Source organism: Mustela lutreola, chromosome 1 (genome assembly GCF_030435805.1).
Source record: "Mustela lutreola isolate mMusLut2 chromosome 1, mMusLut2.pri, whole genome shotgun sequence".
NCBI lineage: Eukaryota > Metazoa > Chordata > Mammalia > Carnivora > Mustelidae > Mustela > Mustela lutreola.
The window spans coordinates 62,413,548-62,437,524 of record NC_081290.1 but is presented as its reverse complement, the minus strand read 5'-3'; the positions used below and the strand labels follow the sequence as shown (position 1 = coordinate 62,437,524).

Genomic DNA, 23,977 nt, shown 5'->3' with positions numbered 1-23,977 from the left:
GACCTCAAGTCCGGACTCCTGAACAACATTCCTTGACGTTGTGTCCTCTTCTGCAATATGACCTTGGCCAACTTCAAAGTACATTCCTTGGAGGGATGTAGCATTCCTTATTTAGTCAGACCCCAATGTTGGGCATTTAGAGACATTTGATGGTTTCTTTCCCCCCACTTTTTTTTTTTTCTTCAATTATAAGTGAGGCTGCAGTGAGCATTTTCTTGGCTAAGTCTTTTCATGTGTTGATAAACCACCCTGCACGAGATGGCTACATGTGAATGCCCATTTATCCAGAGGACCCCATTTTGTCTGGTGTTAATTTCCCCCTGTTCTGAGCACATTAGTACAGCCCTAGGACCTCTGCCTGTGGGATTAGGGCTCTGCCAAAGAGATAAAGGGAATCACAGGAAGGCTGGGAACGACTGATCCAGGTGTGAGGGTTTCAGGGAAGCCATGGGGTGCCATCAGAGCTGGGAAAAGTCAGCACAGTCTTCCTGGGCTCAGAACCTCTGAGAAGGGACCTTAAAGATGGATCATTTCTTGGCTCTAAATGAGTAGAGCTCGCAGACTCAGGGTTGGCTATCACAGCCAGGTGGCTTTGACCCACAGGGAGTCAAGCCTAACTAAGCTGGCTTAGGCAGCAAGGAAAATCTGTTACCTTAATACCAAAGCAGCTCACAGATGAGGAACCCGAGTGTGCAATCAACGAGAGTCACGCCCTCAAGGCTAGAATAAGAGAAATGCTAATTAACACAGTAACGAGATGCCATTTCCCATTCATCCAAGTGGCAAGAGTTGGCCAAATGTGAGGGAAAGTGAAGGCACACACACTGCTGGCAGGAGCGTAAATTGGTAAAAGCCAAATGGGAGATCAGCTGGCAACATAGAGTAGGGCTGAAAGCGCACATTCCTTAAGACCTAGCAATTCTACCCCTGAGAGTGAGCTCCAGGGATATCCTCAGACGTATGAGCAAGAAGTCGTGCTCAGAAACGTCCACTCCAGGGGTGCTTGTCGGAAAGAAAGAAAAACTGCTGAAATGTCCATCAGAATGGATAAACTATGGCCTATTCCCACCAGGGAATATTACACAGCAGTGAGAAATGAATGGGTTGGAACTCTAAGCAATGATACAAGTCATCCCTCAAGGTAACGCTGTATCGATAATGAAGTATCATGATGGTGTAACTGATGTGATATGTTAATATAACACTTAAAAACAAGCAAGACAATCTGATATTTCTGGCATATATATGCAGTAAAATTATAATCACATGTGAAGTAAGAGTGCACCCCGAGTTCGGTAAAGTGGTCATCTATGGCCTGGGGAGGAAGGAGGATGCAGGACCGGGGTGGGGACAGACAGCTGAGTGCATGTTGTGTCTGCAGTGTTTGATTGTTCTGGCAAAGTGACCTGTATAGAAGCATTTGTTATATTTTCTTCTGTGCTTTTTAATATGTCTGAGATATTTCACAATAACAACATGTGAAGGAAAGAGAAAAGAAAGTCAACGTAAGGAAGAGCAACGTAGAGTTATCAGAGAAGGTGAGCTTCCAATATTCATCCACTGTCGTTGGGAGGAGGGTATCAAAGCCACCTTGTCTGGTCCCCTCAGCAGGTAGATCCCCCAGGTGGGGTAACTCAATGCCATCAGCTGTCAAGATCCCCCAACCCCTTGGATGATTCTGGGCTCATCAGGAAACTCAAGATCAATTTGCCTTCCCATATCGTTCTTCACCGAGGGGAGTGATGTCCCAAGTATGGGTATCAGGAAAATGCGTTACTCACCTCTTGCAACCTCGTACAGGTGCATTTGCTAGCTCAATCTCATTCGTTCCTGCCACCCACCAAGCCAGCATTTCGACTCACGCTCTAGGAGTACCCTGGCTCTTGGTGGGGCTGCATGGAAGGGGGAAGGGCAAGAATTTCGGAACTGGACACCCAGGCTCACATCCAGACCTGGGACGCCAGGCATGCCTTAGAAAAGACACCCCGTCCACAAGACATTTTGCAAACACTGGAACTAAATGCTACCAGCACCTGCTGGTCACTTGTGCCTTGGAGGACAGATCAGATTCCTTTGTCTGTCCTCACAAACACCAGTCAGGAGCCTTCCGTGTAACCCCAGCAGCCCACAGGGCATCTCTGGTACCTCTCTATGAAGCCGCTGCCAGGTTGGGTGAGTGTTACTACTCTAGTTGAGTGGAAGGAGCCTTTGGGCATGCTAGGGAACATACATGGCTAGTAAATTGTAGTGATGGACTATTACACTTGAAAAAAACCCTTTTCCTATTACATAGTCTTAAAAAGAAAGTCAATTTGGTAAAAAAAAAAAAAAAATCCGTCCAACAATTGCTTGAGGATACATGGACAGAACAATCCATCAGCTTGACAGGGTATTTCCCTTTTTACTCAGTTATAAATTGCTACATGTGGCTTAAAATGGTGAGGGATGGAAGCTACTAGAAACAGGGTTCTCCGACCCCTGTGAGTTCGGCTGGGGAAGAGCACGACCAGCAGGGGGCACTGGTGTCTTTCCTAGGAGTCCTTGCCTGCGCTTTCAGGGCAACACTAGGGGAGATCTGGCCCACCTGGAGCAGCCTCAAGAGTACCCAATGAGGGGATGGGTGATGGATGAAAACTGACACGTCTGTGCCCCCTCCAAGCTCTGGGCTGCTGTAGTGTGTGTCGGGGGCTGTCCTCACTCCCAGGTGAGAGCTTGGGAGGATTCTGGGTTCTCCTAGGGATGCTGAGAACTAGTTAAGAGTTTCAGCAAGGGTGTTCCTTCCCCCTGCCCCCAGCACCTCCCACATCCTTGTTCCCTTCAAGAGGCTTTGTGGAACATGGGGTGTTCCCATGTGAGGAGAGTCCCCCAGAACGTGGTCAGGGAGGAGGCTGGGGCAGCGGGCTGGGAAGACATTTTCACAAGGTCTGATGGGGAAGGGCAGCAACATTAGCTCCTCCTCAGAGCTGACCTTAGGGGACCATGGGGAGGGGGTGGGGAGGGATCAAGGCAGTGTTTTAATACTCAAAAGGAATGAGAATTGTGGTATGCTGTTTCAGCCACATTAAAAACCACCATGAGAGTTCACTGTCTCAGAAATATAAATTAAATCAAGTCCCCTGCTTAAACACTTCATTGGCTTCTCATTGCTTTTAGAAGAAAGTACAAATTCTTGACCATGGTCTGCCAGGATCTTCACTATCTGATCTCTGCGACTTCATCTTCGTCTTACGTCAATTCCCCTCTCTGTCACCCTCCCCCAGAGACCCCCACCTGCAGCCACTGCTGCAGCCACATACAGCTCCCTTGACTGCCTTGGATCCCGCAAACTCTGTTCCTCAGGACCTTTGCACGTGCTAATCTCTCTCTCTCAGGAGAATGCTTCTCTGTCTCCTTGAACTGGGTCAGCCTCTTTTCATCCCTCAGGCTGTGCAGAGAGGTCCCTCCATTGTGAGGGGTGCCCTGGTCATCTGTCTAAATAGATCCCCCTGTGACCCTTCACCTTGGCCCCTTTATTCTTAGTCATTTACTTATGTGTTTGTGCTTCTCTGTCCTGGACACAACCATCTGTCTTGTGAGGGTAAAGGCTTAGCCTCCTTCTACCCCAGGCCTCACCACATGGGTTGCCGCCCTCACAACCCAGAGTATTCCATGGTGTGTGGAAATGCCTGGAACACGGCGGAGGTCACGACTGGCACGTTTCCATGAATGATTTTTTTTTCTTTTTAGAGAGAGAATCTTTTTTAAAAAATTTTATTTTATTGTTTCAGTGTTCAAAGATTCATTTTTTAAGGGCTTGGCAGACTGCCCCCTGCTTCTAGCACAGGCCTCCAGCTCCCTCTTCGCCTCTAAGGCACAAGGTGGCGCCCGAGGCCTGGCCCAGAAGAGCCCTGGGTTAGGCTGCGCTCCCCTCGGTTTGTTCTGGCCCCTGGAGAGAGCACAGGGACCACCTCTCTGGAAGCCTGCAAGCGCCTTCTGCCCTCCTCCTTGGGAGGGAGGAACCGCTGGGGCGGAAGAGGAACAGGGACTGTCTTCCTGACAGCAGCGAGTGTTGCCTCTGGCAGATGTTTCTGGAACACCAGTTGTGGATGACTGGCCGAAGCCAGACAGAATAAGCCCCCTCCCCACGGAGGAGGGCGTGTGAGTACATCCAGGCCAGGAGTCGGCAAACTACCCTCTGTGAGCTAAGAATGGCTTTTACGTTTTGCAAGGTGGTTAACAACAACACCTACACAAAAAGATTATGTGGCAGAGACGTGCCTCACACAGGAGCAGAAAATGGAGCAAATGCGAGCTGGGGATTGTCAGTGCAGTCTGCCCAGGGAAAGCTGGCGTCCAGGGCACGGATCAAGCCCTTTCCTGTTGGTTTCCCTGTCTGCAGAGGGCGGGGAGGAGAGGCGGGTGCACAGGGTCCTGGCTTTGATGACCTGCTCCCCTGGGGCTCCTCCCACTGCTCTGCCCACCCCGACCCCCACTCTCCGCCTGCAGGCTCTTCACCCTTTCCTTGGGCAGGTGGTGTTGCTGCCCTGCGTCCTCTTGGCTTTTCACTCGGCTCTCCTTGGTGCTCTAGTTCATGGCCACTGGCTTCTTTACTGTCTAGATGCTGCTGACTCCAAAATGTGCATTTGCAGCCCGACCTCTCGGTTCCCTGCTGGTTGTTTCCAGCAGCTTCGATGTCCCATAGGCACTTAAACTGAATGTGTCTGACCCCAAACTCAAGAGTTCTCAGTCCTCTGGCTGGTTCTCCCTCCTTTTAAAAAAAAAAATTAAAAAATTAATTTATTTTAAATTTATTTTTTATTTTCAGCGTAACAGTATTCATTATTTTTGCACCACACCCAGTGCTCCATGCAATCCGTGCCCTGTATAATACCCACCACCTGGTACCCCGACCTCCCACCCCCTGCCCCTTCAAAACCCTCAGATTGTTTTTCAGGTTCTCCCTCCTTGTCTTCATTCCCGTGGATGGCATGGGCCTGTCTGTCTTGCAAGCCCGACATCCAAGGCATGTCTTTACGTGCTCCTTGTGCCGCATCTCCAAGCAACAGCCACACCTGTCACGTCTACTTCCAAATCTCTTGGCATCATGTGCTTCTCCCCGCTTCCACCTCCTGCCCACTCCGACGAACGGTCATCTCCTCTGGATCTCCTGAAGGAGCCTCATTGCTCTCTTCTCCAGTGCATCCCTGTCCCCTAGCAGTCTGCCCTCCTCATTGTGGTGAGAGTAGAGTTTGAGGAAGGCAGTTGGGCTCCTATCCCTCCCCCAAACAACATCCCCCAATGGCTTTTCATTGCTTGAGTTGAAAACCATAATCCTTACCTTGGCCTGCAGGGTCCAGAATGGTCCTAGCTCCCCACCGTCTGGCCTTTCCTAATGCTCCACTTTCCCTCTGTGCTCCCCCACACTGACCAGCGTCTTCCATTCTTTGGACATGCTCTGTTTCTTTCTGCCTCAGGACCTTAGCACTCACTGCTTCCTCTTCCTTCCACTTAGTTAATTCAGCTGCTTTCGTAGATCTCCATCCAAGCAACAGCTTCTCAGGGAAGTCTTCACTCACCCCTACACGGGGTCTGGAGTTCCTGTTACGAGGGTTCATAGCACCAACTAGCTTTCTTTCATTGTAACTATTGTATCTGTTAATTACACAGTTATGTGTGGGGTTGTTTGACCACTTACTATAAGCTTCCTCTTTTTTCTTTTTCTTTTTTTACATTTTTTAAAGATTTTTAAAAATTTATTTGAGAGGGAGAGGGAAAGCCAAGCAAGTGAGAGAGTGCATGTAGTTGGGGGTGGGGAGCAGCAGAGGGAGAGCGAGAAGCAGGCTCCCTGGGATCATGACCTGAGCCAAAGGCAGACGCTTAACTGACTGAGCCACCCAGGAGCCCATAAACATTTTTTTAAAACTACTTAACTATAAGCCTTACGAAGAAGGGATAGTGTCTGTTTTGTTCCCCAGCTGTGTCCCCTCTACCAACAAAGGAGGAGCTTCCTAATAATTGTGGCTTTAAGAAACAAATGGATAGATGCTTGATGATCTCTTGAGACAAAAACGGGAACTGGGAAATAGTTTCAATATGGCAGAAAACTTGGGAACCCCCCCCACATATTTATTTGGTATTTGCAGGTTAAATAGCTATTTATGTATTTCTTTTTGGAAAAACCCGAATCAACTCAGTGAGGTCGCAGCATCCCATCGTAGCTGAGCTCTGAAGGGGCTTCCCTGCCCTGCACAGAGAGCTGTGGGGTGTGGGGGAGGGGTACGGGACTGCCCAGGAACTCACACCATGAGCTCTGGGGGTTAAGAACGGAGTCCCTCTGTCTTGTGTCGACCGGGCAGGAGCTTCACAAATATTAATTATGGCACACACTGTTAACTGCCCTCTCAGTGACAATCCTTTTCTTGCTAAGAAAACCCTGATTTTGGTCGGGGAAGCAAAGCGCCCAGTCTTTGGGGATGAAGCCAAGCACTGGCATTCCGTTTCCCATGGCCTGATGCTTGAAGCCATTTGAAGTCTGCCTTGTCATTAGGGCTGGTTTTCTTCTGGCTAACAAGAGCTAAGTGCCTCGTAAGGTCTACTTCACTGGTGATAGGTCAGATACACATTAAGAAAACACCCCCTGGGCGCCTGGGTGGCTCAGTGGGTTAAGCCACTGCCTTCAGCTCAGGTCATGATCTCAGGGTCCTGGGATCGAGTCCCGTATCGGGCTCTCTGCTCAGCAGGGAGCCTGCTTCCCTCTCTCTCTCTGCCTGCCTCTCTGTCTACTTGTGATCTCTCTCTGTAAAATAAATAAATAAAATCTTAAAAAAAAACACAAAAAAACACCCCCTGATATAGCTCCCCCCACCCCGTTTTGCTCCTGGAGGCTGAACTTGATCATGGTACCCACAGCTGTCTGTAATAGCCAGCCTGTGACCAGGAGGCTCCAAGGAGACAAAAGCCACAACACTGAGAAAAGTGGCACATTGGATTAAAAGGACCTGGTTCCTTAGTCCTGTCACTGAGTTTCTGCACCAGCCCCTTGCCTGTTCATTCGGAAGTTCTTGTTATGTGAGAGGATTAAATGTCTGTATTGCATAAAGCCATGAGTAGGCAGACCTTCCATTACTCACAGCTGAATGCATTTCTAATCAATGTATTTATTTGAATTTTCTTTTATTTTTATATAATTTCAAACATGTGGGAGCGTTGTCAGAGGACGAACTTCCTTGTAGCCTCCACCAGATTCACCAAGTGTTCCTGACCACTTGGCTCTCTCTCTCTGGCATGGACATGGTGGGATATGACATGGTACCCTCGTTTCTTCCTGAAGCCCTGAAATGTGGTTAGGGGCATGCCGCTCCTTCCACTCCGGACGTTTCAGCATGTACTCTCCAAGAACAAGCAGCATCTAGTGACCTAATTCAGGAAACTTAGAATTGATACCATACAGTTGTCTAATGGTCACTAACTGTCAATTTTCAGTGGTTTCATTGTCAAGAGTTGTCTAATATACATGATCCTCATGATCCACATAATCATTTTGCCAACTGTCCCAATAATAGTCTTCAAAGGATCTCTCCCCTGATCCAGTCGGCATGCCTCTGTGTCTCCTTTGACCTGGGCCAGCTTTCTTTGCCTGTTGGGACGTCAGTACTTTGAAGGGTTCAGGTCCATTGTTGATGGTCTCTCTGTCTGGGTCTGTCTGCTATCTCCTCAGGGGGCACGGATACTGGATAAGGAGGCTGTGTGGCCTCAGGATGTCCCACCACGGGCTCCTTGATGTCTTTATGTCCTAGCCCGGTCGTGTGAACTCTGTTCACTAGTGAAGGCAGAGCCTGCCAGTTTCTCAACTATAAAGTTACCATCCTTTCTTTTAGTCAATATCCTGTTCTTCTCCAAACTTGTACTTGGTGATGACTCTCGTCTAAATCAGCTATTAGCATTACGGTTGCAAAACTGTGATTTTCTAATTCGGTTATTCCTTTGACATCAATTGGCATCCTCTTGCCTTTCTCCCTCCCTTCCTCCCTTCCTTTTCTGGTTTATCACTATAGATTCTCATTGTATCACACAGATTATAATCCATTAGTATCATTATTAATTCTGATGCTCACGTTGCCCCAGATTTGGTGAGAGCCCCTTCACATTGGTGGTGGGGTAATTCGACATGCTTTCATCTCCAGGACTCCTGTGTGTCTGAGCTGTGAGGGGACAGAGATCTAGGGGCTGAACACTGGGTTTGAAGAGGAGGCCTCCAGGTCACTGTCAGGTCATGGCTTGAGGCCACTTTTCCATCTGCAGGATGGGTGTGGATGGCTCCATCTGCCTGGACTCTGCTGAGGCAAGCGGAGCGCACGGACAGGGCTGGCACTTGGGGAGCTCAGGCGTGTCCCATAACCAAGGACCAAGCCTTTCTGGGTATAAAACAGAGTTCAGTCTTTTGATGCCAGCTGCAGCAGGAGCACCCAAATCCTGATTGTTGTTCCTTTTGATGTTGTCATTTATCTCAGCGAAGCGAAACCAGTGGAAAATAATACCTTCAGAAGGAAGAGAATCAGGGAGTTCAAACAGAAGAATACTTCCCCAGCTAGATTAGGGAAACCCCCTTTGTGCTAAAATGTTCTAGGCAAATCCTCTTTGGTACAATTTTGTAGGAGCCAAATGTAGGAGAGGAAGCGTTTCTTGTTCCCATCCTCTGGGGCAGGGCTCTGGCTGGGATGGCGAGACAGGGAGTTCATGGGCTGCCTACTTGCTTAGAGTCCTTGCTGACGAGTCTGGCTTCCCAGTTCGATGAGAGACTTTTGGGAAATGTGGCAAAGAGCTGGGGTGAGAGAGGGCAGCCACTGCTCACACGAAACCATTGTCCCCCAGCAGACAAAGGGCTTCAGGAGCCCTCCTCACGAAGACAAGATATTTAAGGGAGTCCTTCGTTGGGTTGAAATCACAGTTACGTGGACCAAAGAAAGAAAGAATGAGCAGGAAGAGCGGGAATTTGCTAGCCGTGGCATCTTGGTCCATTTACTTGCTCTCTCTGAGCCTTGGTTGGTTTCTTGTTGAGGTCACTCCCCGCTGCTACACTTTTCCTTCATAGCACCCAACACGGTTCTAATTGTACATTTATTTGGATAATTCTTGTATTAAAGTCTATCTCTAATAACCTCGTAAAGGGAAGGGACAGTACATTTTTTTATACTCCCTTGTATTCTCATGAACAAAACAGCATGTAAGAGGTAACAGGTGCTCAATAAGTACTTGCCAGATAAAAGTAAAAGGAATTGAAAATCGAACCTGTTTCCAAAAACCAAGTCCTTTTCTGACATCCTAAGCTGGTGTTCTCCAGGAAGACAAGATGGGATGGAGGTCATTCCAGGGTGAGGGATTGCCATAAGACCCATTGGGGAAATTATCACTGATGTTTTTTTGTTGGCCGGCTTGCTTGTGTTTCATGGTGGCAGTGGCTTGAATCCAGGCTGTAGGTGGAAGAGGAGGGGCAGGAGAAGATGTGGAGCAAGGCGGAGATGATTGAAAGACTTCCTAGTGCTTACCTGACAGTTAAGGATCGGGATCCCGAGGAAATACTGAGGGTTTTCCATCTGGGGGAATGGCATGATCAGTCACATCTGAGAAAGATTACTCTGCCTGCCATTGATGGGAGAGTGGACAGAGGATCAGGGCAGAATCTGGAAGCTAGCAGCGTGTCGCCGTAAAACAGCATAAAGAAGACACAGTCCGGGATGGGGTGTCAATGGAGAGAGGAGCGGATTAGCTCCTAGGAGATGGGGAGAGAGAGGAAGTAAGGATGACTCCCCAGGTGTAGGTGCACCCCCTGGACAGATGGTCTCACCACCTCCAGCAGCAGAAAGCACTGAAGGGAGAGAAGATTTGAGGGAGAAGAGCCTGGGGAAGGCAGGCTGAGTTGGTCCAGCAGGCAGATGGGGGCGGGGTGAATGAGGCAGGGAGGTGTGAGTGGAGAGAGAGATTAAGGAGGGAATGAGAGAGTCCAGTTCCTGTTTCTAGACCTCAGTGCAGGGTGGCTATATGCCTCAGCTCTTTCTCTCCCCAGCTGTCTGCAGCTGAGCTTAACCCAGGCAGAAACTTGGCCCTTTAGAAGGGGAACTTGTCTGCTGGAGGGAGGAAGCATGCTATTCTTTTCAAAACTTTGGGCTTTGGATCTTCGGTTCAAGCCTCAATTACCACTTCTGTCAAGCACTGAAATGTTAATCCATCTTTCTCAAGGTTATAAAAGAGAAAGACTGAGACTGTCCAGCAGGCAGGAGGCTCCCAGGCCACTGGAGCCTGCCTTCCTCCTCCTTGTCTTCTGGGCTCATCCAAAATTATTCCCGAAAAGAAAAATCTCTTAAAGACGGGGGAGAGGGGTTGATGGTGGGCAAGAAGACTCTCCCAAGAGGTCAGGTTAAGCCTGAATTTTAGAATGGATGATGGGGATGGGGAGGGGTAGTTTAGAAAAAATGGTTTCTAGGAGACATGCTTCCTGCATGCTTTTTCTAGATGTCGATTTCATTGAACCTTACACCACCGAGAAGAGCAGGAATCATTAGCCTCTTTTGTGGATGAGAAAACCAAGACCGGGTGAAGTTTAGGGCGCTCAAGGTCACGCAGCCAGGAATGAAGTCCCAGTTGGGACTCGGGTCCGGTAGAAATCTAAAGCTGCCCCCTACCTTACAAACGCTCTTTCCCAGTGTAGAAGCCAGCGATTCCCCCATCCCTACCCTATCTCCCCGTTCCCCAAACTTGTCTGGGGCCGGGGCACCAGGGCTGGGTCAAGGACCCCTTGGTCTTCCCGGGGCGTGCTTTCCATGGCACGCGGAGAGGGTCTGGCACGCGAGCGCCTCTCGGACCTGAGGATTCGCCTCCAGACTCCGGCGACGGAGCGCGGAGAGTGAGCGCGCCCCGGTACAGGTGGGGCGGCTGCGCGGGAGATTGGGGAACGCGGAGGCGCGGGGGCGCGGGCCCCGGGCGCAGACCGCGACAGAGGCAGCACAGCAACCCTCAGCCGCCGCCCGCCTCTCCCGACCCCCGCCCCATCGGCGGTGCCGGTTGTTTCTTGGCTTCTCCGGCTGCGAACCAGACACAGTCACAGCCACCTCCGCCCGGAGCGCATCGGCCGGCTTCCTGCTCCTGGCGCCGAACCTGAAAGGGCGCAACGCAGCCACCGACCCGGAGGCGCTCGAGGAAGCCAGAGGAGTCCCAGCGCACTCGGGACCCTGGCGCAGAGCACGGTGAGCGGCCCCCGGGGCTCCGGGATCCCTTAACCGCGGGTCACGGTGCGCCAGCCCGCGGGGGCCCGATGGGTCACCCGGGGGGCGCAAGGCCGAAGTTGGGACCTCACGCAGCCCGCCTCCGCGGCCGAACCTGACATGCTGCCGCCGGGGCGCAACCGCACCGCGGAGCGGGCGCGGTTCCGGCAGCAGCAGCTGGCGCAGCGGGGCGCCGCTGGGGGCGCGGAGGGGGCGGCGCCGCTGGGGCCCGCGCAGGTGGTCACCGCCGGCCTCCTGACCCTGCTCATCGTCTGGACCCTGCTGGGCAACGTGCTGGTGTGTGCGGCCATCGTGCGCAGCCGCCACCTGCGCGCCAAGATGACCAACGTCTTCATCGTGTCCCTGGCTGTGTCCGACCTCTTCGTGGCATTGCTGGTCATGCCCTGGAAGGCAGTCGCCGAGGTGGCCGGTTACTGGCCCTTTGGGGCCTTCTGCGACATCTGGGTGGCCTTTGACATCATGTGCTCCACTGCGTCCATCCTGAATCTGTGCGTCATCAGTGTGGATCGCTACTGGGCCATCTCCAGGCCCTTCCGCTATGAACGCAAGATGACCCAGCGCGTGGCGTTGATCATGGTTGGCCTGGCCTGGTCCTTGTCCATTCTTATCTCCTTCATCCCAGTTCAACTCCACTGGCACAGGGACAAGGCAGGCTCCTGGGGCGGGGTGGAACCGCCATCCAGCCTGGCTAACGGAACACCCTGGGAGGAAGCGGGGGAGCCAGAGGTGAGGGCGGAAAACTGTGACTCCAGCCTGAACCGAACTTATGCCATCTCTTCTTCGCTCATCAGCTTCTACATCCCTGTGGCCATCATGATCGTGACCTACACGCGCATCTACCGTATCGCCCAGGTGCAGATCCGCCGGATTTCCTCCCTGGAGAGGGCGGCGGAGCACGCGCAGAGCTGCCGCAGCCGCACGGCCTGCGCCCAGGACACCAGCCTGCGGACATCCATCAAGAAGGAGACCAAGGTCCTCAAGACCCTGTCGGTGATCATGGGGGTCTTCGTGTGCTGCTGGCTGCCTTTCTTCGTCCTTAACTGCATGGTCCCCTTTTGCAGCGGACGCCCGGAGGGTCCTCGGGCTGGCTTTCCCTGTGTCAGTGAGACCACCTTCGACGTCTTCGTCTGGTTCGGCTGGGCCAACTCCTCCCTCAACCCTGTCATCTACGCCTTCAACGCTGACTTCCGGAAGGTGTTTGCACAGCTGCTCGGGTGCAGCAACCTCTGCTCCCACACTGCAGTGGAGACCGTGAACATCAGCAATGAACTCATCTCCTACAACCAGGACACCATCTTCCACAAGGAGATCGCAGCTGCCTACATCCACATGATCCCCAACGCCGTGACCCCAGGGGACGGGGAGGTGGACAAAGAGGAGGAGAGCCCTTTTGATCGTGTGTCCCAGATCTCTCAGACGTCCCGGGATGGTGACCCTGCCGCGGAGTCTGCTTGGGAGCTGGAATGCGAGGGGGAGATTTCGTTAGGCAAAATAACGCCTTTCACCCCGGATGGATTCCATTAAACAGCATAAGGAGTGCCCCTCGTGGATCTACACAGCAGCACGGACATCAACGAGCATGCAGAATTCACACTCACCAGTACATTTCCAGAGCTGCCCAGTGGATCACATTTTCTGTGTCTGAAGAATTGGCAGAACCATTTGGCATCAACTCAGTCAAATATACCCCAGCCTAGCAGAAATGGACCAGTGTCCAGTTAGAGAAGAGAAGGTGGTGTTTGATTCTTAAAAAAAAAAAAAAAAAAAGTAGTAGCTGGTCTTTAAAAAATACACTCTCGGCTCCCTTTTAAACAATTGAATTGATTAGTCACTTATTTTTGTTTGGTTGATTTTTAGACAACAGGATCTATGTGGGTGTGTCATGCTGCTGGGATGTGTGTGGCTTTTGTGCATTTTGCTTCTTGTGGCCCTGTGTTATTGCATTTTCTGCTGTCTCTGTGTCTTTACAACAGCTGATGAACTCTTTCTGATTTGTTCTGGTGTCTAATAAACACAAATTTATGTGCATGATGGGGTGATTATCTTTGCTTCGCCAGATTGGTTTTCAGGACAGTTTCTGGAGAAATCATGAGAGTATCCTTAAAATCAGGGAAGAATTTGGCTTGGTCTGGAAGCACATCTTTATTTTATCTTTGCAGACAGATTGGCCTTACGGGTACACACAGGAGCAAGGACTGTGAAGAGCTTCCAATTCCTCTGTTTTTTTGTTTTGTTTTGTTTTTTAGATACATCCATCTCAAGTCTGTGCTGAAAGCCGGCTTCAGTGATACAGCATCAGATAGGAACTCCTGTGCCCTGGAATTGTAGTATTTTTTCTCATTTAGAATCTCCTGTTTAAATAACATAAAATAATTCTCCCAATTCCTCCCATATCAGTTCATTGAAAAGATCATAGAGCATTAAGAGCTGAATCTTTCTCAATCTCAAATCTGTAGTGTTTAAGGCTTACATGGTTTTTGATCTGCATTTCTGAAAGTCTCTGAAATGTGTGAGCTGATATGCTTTAAAAAAAACAAATCTCATTTTTAAATAGACATTTTCATCTGTAGGCACCAGGAAATGAGAGAATGCACTTTAACAAAACGGTAGGAGCCTGAGTTGATATTTGAATGAACTTGAAATGGGAAAATCTATTGGTTGAGGTGCTCAACATGAAAAGAGCCCAAAGACTTTCAATCTTTTTGTTCTTCTCTGCAGCCTGTGTGGGGAAGAGAAGTGTTTTATGCCAGAGCCATTCCAACTGAGAGCATGTTATTACCACTGGATCTAAATGTGAGCATTGTTAATGGAAGCAAATGAAATCTGAATATGTAATTTCTTACAAGTCCCTACTCTGAAGCAGGCTCATCAAGGACAGTTCAATCAATTTTGGTCTCTTTCGGGATATTTTATTGTCAGTCTACTAAGCAACCACGTCTTGTTCATGGCAAGATGTACCGTACTTGACACATAATGCTTCATAAATATTTGGTGAATGAGTACCTCTGGCACACTGAAGTTGAAGCCAAGTCCCATTCAGTACCCCAGTTTTCATACAGAATCTCGTCATACTGATATTGGAATCTGAGGTCTATGTTCCATTATTGGCCGCAGGTGACCTGATCACTTCTGTGGACCATTAGGGAAACATCAGGGGCCGTGAGACGTGGTTGTGCTCTAGGATTCAGGAGATGGCTGCGTGACCTTGAATGAGTCCAGTAACCTTTCCGGGCCCTACTTTCTGTCCGCATCTGTAAGCTGAAACACTTACAGTGAAGCAGTGTTTTCCAAATTGTTCTTCACTGTGCTGATGCTATGGTGGGGGTCTCAGGTGGGGTCTCAGGGTAGTGCAGCAAACCCCGGGGAAAACAACTCTTCTCTACAGGGCTTCTTTGAGCTTTTCGGTGTGGCGTGAATCCCCGAACAGGAGAGAATTCTGCATTGCTTCCCGATGTCTTTGACCTTGTGAATCCTTGTTTGGCTCAATTCGTTCCTCCCTTTTCTCTGGAGACCACAGCTGCAGGGAAAGGGTCTGAGAAACCGAATCAATCTGGATGTCTCTTAAGTGTATCTAATCTAGTCTAAGGGACCCATTGTCATAAGCAAGGGTTTTTTTGGTTTGTTTTCTTTTCTTTTTTTTTTTTTTTGGCAAACCTGTTTTAGGCCCCAGTTTAAACAACTTCTTGTTTAACAGAAGGAAAATGGGTTATGTGAGAACCTTAAAAATCCCTTTTGCCAAAGAGCTCCAATCAGTTCTTGTAATTATTTACACACACTCTGTGCTGGGCATTGTTCTAGGAATGTGGTCACCAATCAGATACTCTGGGGTCTTGAGCTTCTGCTTCAGCAGGAGGGAGACGAGCGAAGCATCACTACCACACTGCCCTGTGGTGTGCGGTGTGCGCGGGGCAATGACAACTGATGGGACACGAATGGCCCAGTGTGCAGAGTGGGGGAGCTGCTGTCTGACTTCGGGTGGTGCCTCTCAGAAGAGGAACGATGCAGAGAGACCCAGACGAAGGAGGCGGGTTGGGCCATGCTAAGGTCTGGGAGGAGGAGTGCTCCAGGCAGAGGGAATGGCGGGGCGAACTCCCAGAAATGGGACTATGCTTGGCACAAGGGGAAAAGAGAAAGGTGGTAGGTGTGGCTGGAGGCCAGGATGGGAGAGCAGCAACGGGCTGGCAGTCAGGGCTGGGCACCTCGCACGCACTAATCCATTCAATGTTCACAGCCCTGCGAGGCAGGCACCTCTTTTACTCCCATTTTACAGATGAGAAAATGAAGGTGTTAGCAATCTAAATAACGATCCCAGGGTCGTATAGCTCATGAGTGGCTGAGCTGGACTTGAACTTGGGCAGTCTGGTCTTGGAGTCTTTAATCTTCACACCCTGAGCTGGTAAGGAGGGCTGCCAGGGCTTTCCCAGGCAGCAGGTGCACTGCTGCTGGGATCAGAGCATCCCTTGTCCATTGTTAATGAGCTGGTTACCCTACACTTTCCTATGACACTTTCCATATGTAAGCCAACCTCCACTGTGCACCAGCTCTGAACATCCTTGGTGTTTGGAGGGGAGGCAGCAGAGGGCGGTGGAAAAAAGAGCCATGTCCTGAGCCTGTATGTGGATGGCCAAGTACTTTCCTGATTCTGCTTGATCCTTTTGTTAACCTCACCTACTGTCATTTTTCCTTTTAACAGATGAGGACACTGAGGCACGGAGAGGGTAAGTTGCTTATCCAAGGTCATATGACAGTACGTGTTGGAACAAGTGTTTATACTCGGTCCAGTGGTTCTCCGTGGGGGTGATTTTGTTCCGCAGGAGACATCTGGCCATGTCTGGAGACACTTCTGGTTGTCACACCCGGGTATGGAGGGTTCCTGTCATCAACTTACAGAGAACAGGACAGCCTCCAGCACAAAGAATTCTCTGGACCGGAGAGGCCCTGAGGCTGGTGGGCTCCGGGACCCAGTGGTGGCTGACAGAGCCACAACCCCGGGATTCTGAAGCTCCACAGCTTGCAGTCCAAATTTTAGCCCCCACATTTATTAATTGTCTGAATTTGGGCACCTTTTTGAATTCCAGTTTTTTTTTTCCCCTAAGTTTTTTTTTATTATTTGAAAGAGAGAAAGAGCAAGCAGGGAGAAGGGGGAGAGGGAGAGAGAAGGAAGAGGGAGAGAGAGAATCTCAAGCTGATCCTGAACTGCGCGCTCCATCCCAGAACCTCAAGTTCATGACGTGAGCCAAAACCAGGAGTCAAATGCTTACCCGACTGAGCCACCTAGGAGCCCCTCGTTTTAGTTTCTTTATCTGAGAAATGGGAACATTAACCCCAAAGGTTTGGAGGAGAATTAAATGAGTGTGCACATCACTGAGGTATTCTTGTGTTGTTCTTTTTCTTTTTCCTCCTTTTAAAAGGAACTCTTTAAAGGCTTGATGCAGTTTAAATCGACCTTGAGGTTTTCTATCATCCTAGAAGCTGAAGCCCTGAGAGCTGAGAGTCATTCTGTCTTGGCCTCACGGTCTTCTTGGCCTAGAAGAGTGTCTGGTATGGTGGAGGTGTTCAGTGAATGTGTGTCCCCACCTTGGACACACACACACACACACACACACACACACACCAGTCTTAACATGCTACAACTGAGTGAGTAATTAGGTGTTTACGCAGCAAGTCCCAGGGTGGTGGTCCTCACATTTTGGGCTAAGCAAAGGCCTGCGGGGCTGAAAGCCCCACACGGAGGGTTATCGTACAACACACCCAGATGCTCTTTTATAACTTGGAGAGGGCTTCCATATTTCCCCCAGAGCCCCATGAATATCCAGTGAGGTCCTTCCAGCTTGCCCATGGCAGAGATGAGACAAACTGACCAAGGACAGGGAGTGAGATGTCCTGAGATTCATCCAAGGTCACCCAACCAGGGACGCTCACACTGAATCTGAAGGTGGCCATACTTCCCGTGCCCTCCCCACCGCACGGCATGGAAGGAATGTGTGACACAGCAGGGGAACAGCAGGCATGTCCTTAAAATTCGTGCCTGACTGTCCTCACCCTCTCCTGGCTCTGTGTGACGACAGGAATGATGTGTTCCGGTCACATGGTGGCATGTCCTTAAATTTGGGGTTGTCTCGTGCTCCCTGCTGCGCAGATTCAGACACGCACTTTGGGCAGGAGCCCCACAGAAGCAGCGCCCTGTTCCTCTCACAGCATCATACCGGGGAAGATGTCATCACTTTCTGTCACTGGAAACGTGCGTTCTGGTCACTGGGTGATGGCGGTGAATATAAAGTTACTTGATACTCGATACAAAGATTGATAAATATCCTTTGGAGAGATACTTTGAGACTACGGAAACACCCCATTAGCCCTCAGATTTTACCCACTGGCATTGGCATCTTCGAAGGATCCTTCCCTGAGTCAATTATTGTTGTGATTGCCAGGTGGGGTGTTTAAAAAATTTCCATCATCATCGTTTTACTGTTGGCTTTTTTTTTTTTTTTTTTTTTTACTGCAAGGAAGGGCATTTATTTAATTCATACCTGTGTAGACTCTTGGATTCCTAGATCTTATAATAGGTCATAATCCTTTCCTCTCTGTATTTATTGTGATGTTTAAATGGTCTCCTATTGGACCAGGGAGGAGCCCTTTTGAGTTGCCTTCTGTGTCTTTTTGAAATGCCGTTATTATTCATTGGGCAGTTTGCTATTTTTTTGGCCCAAGATACTCCAGACTCATCTTGTATATTTCTTGCTTGAGCTTTGGAATCAACCATTTCTTTAAGGAGTTTCAGTTCCTTTTAGCAGAGAATTGTGTTTAGAAATAAAGATCTGGGAGCTAAGGTGTTATGCTACTCAGGCAATTGGTTTCCAGGCCCCTGCAGAGGACAGAGCTGAGACACAGATATATGTATATATTCACACACATATTCTCCTATTCTTATACGCACAGACCCATAAGCTTCTCTCTACATCTGTTCCTAGCTATGTACAGACATTAAGTCCCTAGGGTTTCTTCTGACTCCTTGTGGACATATTTTTTTTTTTTTTTTAAATATGGTTAAACCACTTTTTTTAAATTTTATTTATTTATCAGAGAGAGAGAGGGGGAGAGAGCGACCACAGGCAGACAGAATGGCAGGCAGAGGCAGAGGGAGAAGCAGGCTCCCTGCTGAGCAAGAAGCCCGATGTGGGACTCGATCCCAGGACGCTGGGATCATGACCTGAGCCGAAGGCAGCTGCTTAACCAACTGAGCCACCCAGGCGTTCCACCTTGTGGACATATTTTAAAATCATTACCTGCATTCAAATTCTGACTCACTGAACTTACTTCGTGAGATCTGGAAGTCAAAGGGATTAACTTGCAAGCCAAGATTTTTTTTTGTTTTGTTTTGTTTTTCCATATCAAAAAGGGAATAATCACTAGACGTCCCTTGGAGTTTATTGATAGGGTTATGTCATATGATGCAGGCAGAATGGAAAGCCACGCAGACCGTGAGAATTGGAAATCTATCAGCTCTGTGATTGTGTCTGGAAAGCCTAAGGCAGGCCTCTCTGTGTCCATGTAGTAGTCCTGTGCTCCATTTTCAGGTGCCCCATTCTAGAAACCGAGAGCTTAGAAGCCAAGACCTAGGAGGGGAATGAAATGGATCAACAGCAAATCAGATGTGTGATCACAGGAAGAAATAGGGCAAGATGTCAAGCTTGATAAGGAGAGGAATAATTGAGACTGAGCTCAGAAGGAACCCCCTGGGGCTCCAGGCCACTTTGGGGAGGACTCCAAGGAACACAAGCATGCCCACTCACAAGCAGGGGCAGGGCCATCAGACTTTGCTTTGACATTCCCAGTTTGGAGCATGGGGCCACCTGTGTTCCATTTGTAGGACCTGAGCACAATGCTGGGCCCAGAGAAACATGGAGAATGTTGTTTTTTAGAACAGAAATGGCCACTATTCCTTTCTCTTCTTTAGCAATGTTTTATGTGATTTAAGCAAATTTTGAAGCTGGCTGCAGACATCGAATCTCATTTTGTCCACCTCCTGTATTGTGCACATGTGGAAACTAGGCCCAGAGAAGTTGAGGGACTTGGCCAAGAAGTCCAGCAAGGTCATAGGAACTAGAATCTAGAGCCCAGGTGTCCAGGCCCCAGAGCAGTACTCCTTTTGCAGCCATGTGCACCTTTCATTGTGGGTGGGGGGTGCAGAGGGTGCTCCCTGTCCTTAGAAATCTTTTTCTAAAGGCAATCACGATGCAAAAAATTCACGGTCAATGGTCTTTTCCATGTAAAATTAAGTTGATGAGATTTATTCTTTTTCTACAATATTCCCCATTAAGAAGGAACATTGCCAAGTTGCTTGTGGATTAGATACAAATGCTCAGGGATTTTTAGGACCCTGATTCATTCCTACTGAATGAAGTGTAGAGAATGGTAATTTAGTACTGATGAACCGTAGCTCTCATGGGAGCAAAAGGGCATCTGGAAGGCCTGTTCTTTGTTTGCCTTGTTATTTCATGAGAGAGAAACTGAAGTGGCAGGAAGCTGTTGTCAAAGAAGAAAATAGGGCTTTAAAAATGAAGTGAAAACAAGCTCAGAGGCACTGGGCCTCCTCCTGCAGGGAGAGGGGCTGCCACAGTCTGAGAAGGAATGTGAGTGACTCTCTGTCCCCTGCCCGGCCTCTCCCTCTTTGGTAGAATCATCTGGACATTTCAGACATCGAAGTCATGTTTCCCTGTGCAAGTACAGGACGTGTTCACGTTCTGTGCCCATGGAGGACCTTGGGGTGCCAAAGATTACCCTTAGCGGAGGGTCGTGAGAACCCGACTTTGGTCTGCTTGCTGAATGCCCAACATTTTACCAACATTAACTCATTTGATTGTTCACAGAAGAGCCAGGAGATAGGTACAGTTAACACCATTACTTTACCATCGATAACGGAGGGAGAGGTCCTGTGACCTGTCCAAGGTCACACGGGGACTGTGGCAGATCTGAAATTCAGACTCCGGCAGTAAGGCTCCGGAGGCCACTCCCCACACTAAATACTTGGCCTCTTAGGGCCACATGGCTTATGCTCCCTCAGGCCTGAGTGCTGGGAGAGCCCATCCAAGGACATCAATCAACCCCTATCTTTTCTTGAACAAGGTATCAACAACAGTTTGAGGTTATTAAGGGCAGTTTCCTGACCTTGACCTTGTCACCTGGAGTGGTTCCAGACCATCCCTCCACGCCCCGGCCCTGCCTTTCTCCAGCAAGCTTGGCCTGGGGTCCTGGTTCACATTTTTGTCCCTACCACTGGACACTGATGATGGTTCTGTGACTGTGGAAACAAACCTTTTAACCGTAAGTCTATCAACATCAACACATTTTCCCCTAACAAATATTTTCTAGAGGAAAAAGCACTGAACATATTAAATGCATTGATCGTTTTTCTCTTTGGTGCAAGGAAGCCATTTAGAGTGTTACTTTCTATGTTCTTGTTTTAATCTTACTAACTTTGTTTTTATGGAATCAATTATTTCCTTGAAAAACTTCACAGTGAAGATATGAATTTATCAATCAGTGTCTTTCCTCCATATCAGACTTCATCGATACCTTCTGCCACTGTGTTTTCTATTTGGAGAGAAGGGTGTGATTTTTAACAATTTACCACGTAATTGTGTGATCGTCAGTTTTGTTATTTCTTGATGACTTCTATCAGCAATATTTATTATGAATCAGCTTAAAAACTGGTAATTTGGATTTATCATTTATCTGATGGATAAGAAATCTGTGAGCATATCTCAGATGACCCAGGAATGGTGTATTTTCCTGGAGTCATGGATTCCACTGCTAATTCAGTTTTTTAAAATACTTCCCACTAGTTTGAAGGCTGTGTGCTAATTGGGTCTCATGCCTATCTCTAGCTTGCTGGCTACAGACCTGGGGATTCTTCAGTCTCCGTAACTGCATGAACCGATTCCTTCTAACAAATTTCATTTCATATATATTTATGATACTGGTTCTGTTTCTTTAGAGAACCTGATAGAGCTTCTGAATGGCTAACAGGTGAATGTAGTACAAGGAGAACTGGGCACGTCTAGAGACTCATTCTGGAAGTCCAGGGGTAAGGTGGATGGCCAGCAATCCAGCAGCTGGTGCTGGAGTTGCCCATTATGGGATCTGAGAGTCTAGACATAGACTCTCTTCTTGAGGATCCAGTGGGGTTGTTCAGGAGTTCCGTCATGAGGAGGCAAGACCCTGGCACTGTGTTGGCAAATGGGGCTCAGGGGATGGGGTGTCTAACCAGCATAATGCAGGAAGGGCAGCAGAAGTCACAACTACAGGGCTGAGGTTCAAGGCAAAGCCCCAGGCGGACCCACATGCAGATTAATGTATTATTTGTCAACTCCTGTGGGAGGCGGTATGGCGGAGGTGTTATGGCACTCAGGCCCTGGAGCTGGAGTCCTTGTTTTGGAATTCCTGTGCTCCCATTTACTATATGACCCCAGGGACAACGCATGCCCAAATTCCCCTATTTGTTGAGGGAGATAATTATAGTACCACCCCCATGGAATCCTGTAAGGATTTGATGAGATACTTTGTATAAAGCTCTTAGAACAGTAACTGCACACTCTTAGTACTGAGTTAACTTTGTATGATGTGTTAGGCTTTGTTGTGATTATGCCGCATAACAAACAATCCCCAAATCTCAGTGCTAACCAATAGTTACTTCTCACACTCATCAGGGATCCCAGCGCTATGGGGCTCTACAGGGCTTGCCTGGATGCAGATGGGCCTGAGTTCAGGCTGTGAGCTGGGTTCATGCCTGCCTCATCTGGCTGTCACTAGAAGATCCAGGAAAAGAACAGCAGTTGTTTGAGGCACGTTCACGGCCTGTTGGAGGACAGGATCTTAAGAGGCCATGTCAAACCTAGCAAGGAAGGACACTGGATGCTTCTGCAGGGATGTGGCCCTTGCTAAGCTGACTCACACACCAGTAGCCAAAGCAAGTCACACAGCCAAACCCAGCACAGCTGGGGTGGGGATGGGGCACGTGGGGGCAGGGGAGCTAGTGCCAAGCAATAGCACAGTCTACCAGAATACAGTCTCTCACAGTAACATTGCCTGGGTGCCCAACAGCTCCCAGGAAGTGTCTCGAGTTCCAAAGATTCAGAGGTGAGTCAGTGATCTGCCCTCGAGTACACTGTCACTACACCAGCAACAGCTGGCACTGGAGGCCACAAGAGGCCCCCCAGAGAACTTAACTCTTCCTGGGGGCCAGAAATAAGTATTTTAATTCCCATATTTCTTTTTTTTTTTAAGATTTTATTTATTTATTTGACAGACAGATCACAAGTAGGCAGAGAGGCAGGCAGAGAGAGAGAGAGAGAGAGAGAGAGAGAGGAGGAAGCAGGCTCCCTGTGGAGCAGGGAGCCTGATGCGGGACTCGATCCCAGGACCCTGGGATCATGACCTGAGCCAAAGCAGAGGCTTTAACCCACTGAGCCACCAAGGCACCCCAATTCCCATATTTCTATATACCAGGTATCACCAACCCCATTTTACATATCAGAGCCCTGAGACTCAGGGAGCTAAGTCACTTTGGTCCCATGGCCAGAAAATGGCAGAGCCCAGAATCATACCTTGATGTGACTGTCCCAGTGCTGTACTCTTGGCATGACAGCCATGAACTCAAGTATGAAGGCAGGGACAGCAGGACCACGATGAGGACTGGCCGAAACTTCTGATCCTGGCAGGAGTCCTGTCCGCATGCATGTGAGCTCCGACAGGCACATCTGCAAGCCTAGACCTTCCCAGCTGGGCTAGTGACTCCAGCCATCTGAAGGGCAGATTCAAGTTATCAACTGCTGGTCCCCTGAATTGTCCAGAAGCTGCTTTCCACATCCTCTAGCCCATCATTCCCTCCTGGGAAACATCTTTGATTCCTTGGGAATTTTGCTTGCTTGGTCTGTCCACAGTGCTGGGCACATTCTGCAGGCACTGTCCCCCTTGTTACTCTTATATGCATGTATATCCTGGGTGTCTCTGTTCCCAGAAAGCCTGTGTTCTCCAGTTTCACCTCCATGGCCCCTGGAGTGCCTGCTCAGGGATGGGTGCTAAGCGGGGCTTGAACGAAAGTATGTAGAATGGCTGGGTCAGTAGGGGCTGCTGAGAGCCCAGGAAGGGGAGTGGATGAGACTTCTGCTGGTCCCTAGCCCTGCTCTGGCCTTGGGAGGGATTTCAGGCAGGACAGGTCTGGTGAACCCACACACTGGCATGTCTCAGGGAAACAGGTGCAGGGGACGTTGCCGGAGCTCCCTTGGGTAGTCAGTGAACAGTGGCCATCTAAGACCACGGTCTTGTGTCGTGTCCTGATGTGTTAGTTGTACTTGCTGCATTCTATCAGCCGGCTGCAGCTCGTCACCCAAACACTCCTCTCAAGCAGGAGCACCTGCCCTACGGAACCAGCAGCGGCAGCCTCCTCGTCAGTCTAGAGCATCTGTGTGGTCGCGGTCATGCATCCCAACACCCACTACAATCAGAGCCCGCTGAGAAGCCTCATTTTCCTGGTGGGTTATTTATAGGCAAATCATAGTGGGAATCATTATGTAAAGAGGGCTATTTCCTCCCCCGGGGCTGTCAATCTCTTATTCCGTGGAAGGCTCTGGCTGCAGCGATCAGACTTAATGAATGGGCTTGTGAATGGGAAAGTACTAACAGCAGAGGAGCCTTGTTACTCTTATCTTCAGGAGAAA

General features: G+C 49.2%; 1 protein-coding gene across 1 annotated transcript; it reads left to right on the top strand.

Moving 5' to 3' along the window:
• The first annotated feature begins 10,918 nt into the window (after positions 1-10,918).
• On the top strand, positions 10,919-13,273 carry DRD5 (dopamine receptor D5). The gene has a single exon (XM_059154414.1). The coding sequence runs from the start codon at positions 11,358-11,360 to the stop codon at positions 12,780-12,782; it is 1,425 nt and encodes a 474-aa protein (XP_059010397.1). The 5' UTR covers positions 10,919-11,357; the 3' UTR covers positions 12,783-13,273.
• Positions 13,274-23,977: the final 10,704 nt, after the last annotated feature.